The sequence below is a fragment of the Brassica oleracea genome, unplaced genomic scaffold (genome assembly GCF_000695525.1).
Source record: "Brassica oleracea var. oleracea cultivar TO1000 unplaced genomic scaffold, BOL UnpScaffold00859, whole genome shotgun sequence".
NCBI classification, from domain to species: domain Eukaryota; kingdom Viridiplantae; phylum Streptophyta; class Magnoliopsida; order Brassicales; family Brassicaceae; genus Brassica; species Brassica oleracea.
In genome coordinates this window covers 63,347-65,803 of record NW_013617484.1, presented here as the reverse complement: position 1 = coordinate 65,803, position 2,457 = coordinate 63,347, and the positions used below count along the sequence as shown (strand labels likewise).

Below are 2,457 nucleotides of genomic sequence, written 5' to 3'. Positions count from 1 at the left end.
AAAAAAAAACCGAGTAGATGCACCTCTGCGGTCACTTCTACTCGACCAAGTAAATGCGCTTCTAACGGCCACTTTCACTCGGGAAAAACGAACTAAACGGAGTGAATCTTTAACCTTTCCTCGACTAAACGCGTAACGGACTAGCTACCCAATTACTCGATTGTCATTGAGGAAACAGACGAAAGAACCTTCCACTCTTAGATTCAGTCCCTTGTTTTTGAGCGAACTATTCCAATACACCGCATTGAGAAGCCGAGCATCGATATCTCGACGGACCAAACCGCCATCACAGCCCCAGTCACCGAAACCGACACTCTCGTTACTGACGAGTTCGGCCCCGACTGGCGAACTGAGTTTATCGACTACCTCTCAAAGGGGGAACTTCCAACCGAGAAATGGGCAGCCCGCCGACTAAAAACGCGCAGTGCCCATTATGTTGTCCTAGACAACGAACTCCATCGATGGACTGCGAGTAAAGTACTACTCAAATGTATCCATGGCGAAGAAACGGTCAGGGTTATGGCCGAAACACACGAAGGCGCCGTAGGTAACCATTCGGGCGGACGCGCATTAGCAATCAAAGTGAGAAGCCTGGCTTTTTCTGGCCGACGATGAACGCAGATTGCGAGTCCTACGCCAGAAGCTGCGACAAGTGCCAACGGCACGTACCAAGCATCCATTGTCCCACTGAAATGTTACGAACGACAGTCGCACCGTACCCTTTCATGCGATGGGCAATGGATATCATAGGACCTCTTCCATGCTCCCGCCAGCGGTGTTTTATTCTCGTCTTCACTGATTACTTCACCAAATGGATCGAAGCTGAAGCCTACGCTCAAGTCACCGACAAAGAAGTCCGCGGGTTCGTCAGGAAAAACATCATCTGCCGCCACGGTCTACCGTATGAGATCGTTACCGATAATGGATCACAGTTCATGTCAGGCAACTTCAAGGAGTTTTGCAGCAGATGGAACATTCGTTTGAGCCCGTCTACCCCTCGTTACCCACAGGGAAATGTCCAAGCGGAGTCCTCCAACAAGCTCATCATCGACAGCATCAAGAAACGCTTAGACCTAAAAAAGGGTCATTGGGCCGACGACACTAAAGATACTGACATTTAATTTAACAAGTTTGCAAGTACAGATTAGAAACACAACAACCCACAAATTTAAAGTCCGCTTAAAACAGCGACTTGCCGATAAAATAAAAGTATGTCTAATCGTACAACAGGGTCTATCAAGACCACAAACAAAAAAGAAGAGGAGAAAAGAACATAAGTGAAACATCAAGGCACAGAATCTTGATCGTCAGGACCTTTGGTAGCGGCAGCAGTCGGGTCCTCCACCCAAGTAGAAATAGGGGAAAGAGAGTCTACAACAGGAGGTGGAGGAACATTTGTATCCCCAGCTTCGTATGTCGTCTCCTCCTCAACGGGACGTGGCAGCGACGTCTCCTTGATTCCATCGTTTTCCTCCTCTTCATCCTCTCGTCCTTCGGAGGAAGAATCCAAGACAAGCACAGGATCCTCGACGCCCACGTTCTCGGTCTCTTCCCCTTGAACCAGAGTGTCGCCCATCTCGAGGTCGTCCTTTCCAGGAAACCCCTCCAGATTCTCATTCTCTGGGCGCTCGTCAAAACCACTTCCCACCGGGGACTTGACATGCTCAGTAGGGATAGAAGTGACGTCAACCAGTGGATCCTCTGATGGCTCCTCAACAACTTCGAGCGAGGTAACGAGCCGAGAAGCCATCTCTGGCCCGATCAAATTTACGTTCGACCCATAAGGATCGAATGACGTTCTGAACCGGTCCATGACGAAACGAGAAGGAAGGACCAGCGGAGAAAGTGTAAGGTTGCTATCAGACAGCGGCTCTACTCGGAGTTTTATAACCTCCACCTCGTAAAGTTTCTCCTGCTCAGCGAAGAAATCGATCATTTCTCGGGGGATCTCCGTCCCACTCACCTTTATAACCTCCAGGCACTTCTTCATTCCCGAAGCTTGACCATACAGGTTCTTCGCCTTCTCAAAAGCTTCCAGACGAGTAAAATGGTCGCGCACGCGATCAAAACGGCGACTTGCCTTCTCAGCCATAGCAGCCTCGACTCTTTCCCTCTCACGAGTAACCTCCAAACCCTGGGAGTCCCTCAAGCGTTGCCTCTCTCTGATTAGTTTGTCTACCGCGGCATCTCTCTCTTCGACTAGCTCAGTCTTCTCCTTCTCCAGGTTCGCAACCGTTTGCTCCAAATGACTTTTCTCTCGGACGAGCTCTTTCCTCGCCGCGCTGGAAGATTTAATCTTGCCCTCCAGCTCTTTGAACTTCACTCGAAGAATCTCATTCTCCTCCGCGGCCTTCTCGTTGGCCTTCTTATGCTCCGCCCTTACTCTCTCGATGACCTTCAACCTCGTCTGGGCAAGCTTCTCCGAAGATCCCAACTGGATCATCGTCTGTTTCAGAG

At 50.0% G+C, this 2,457-nt stretch overlaps 1 protein-coding gene across 1 annotated transcript in view; it reads right to left on the bottom strand.

Annotated features, from left to right (window-relative positions):
• Positions 1-1,285: 1,285 nt before the first annotated feature.
• Positions 1,286-2,457, bottom strand: part of LOC106320250 — a 2,805-nt gene continuing 1,633 nt past the window's right edge. The window contains exon 5 of the mRNA XM_013758618.1: positions 1,286-2,446. Within this exon, the coding sequence (XP_013614072.1) occupies positions 1,286-2,446 (1,161 nt within the window). The remainder of the gene's footprint in view (positions 2,447-2,457) is intronic.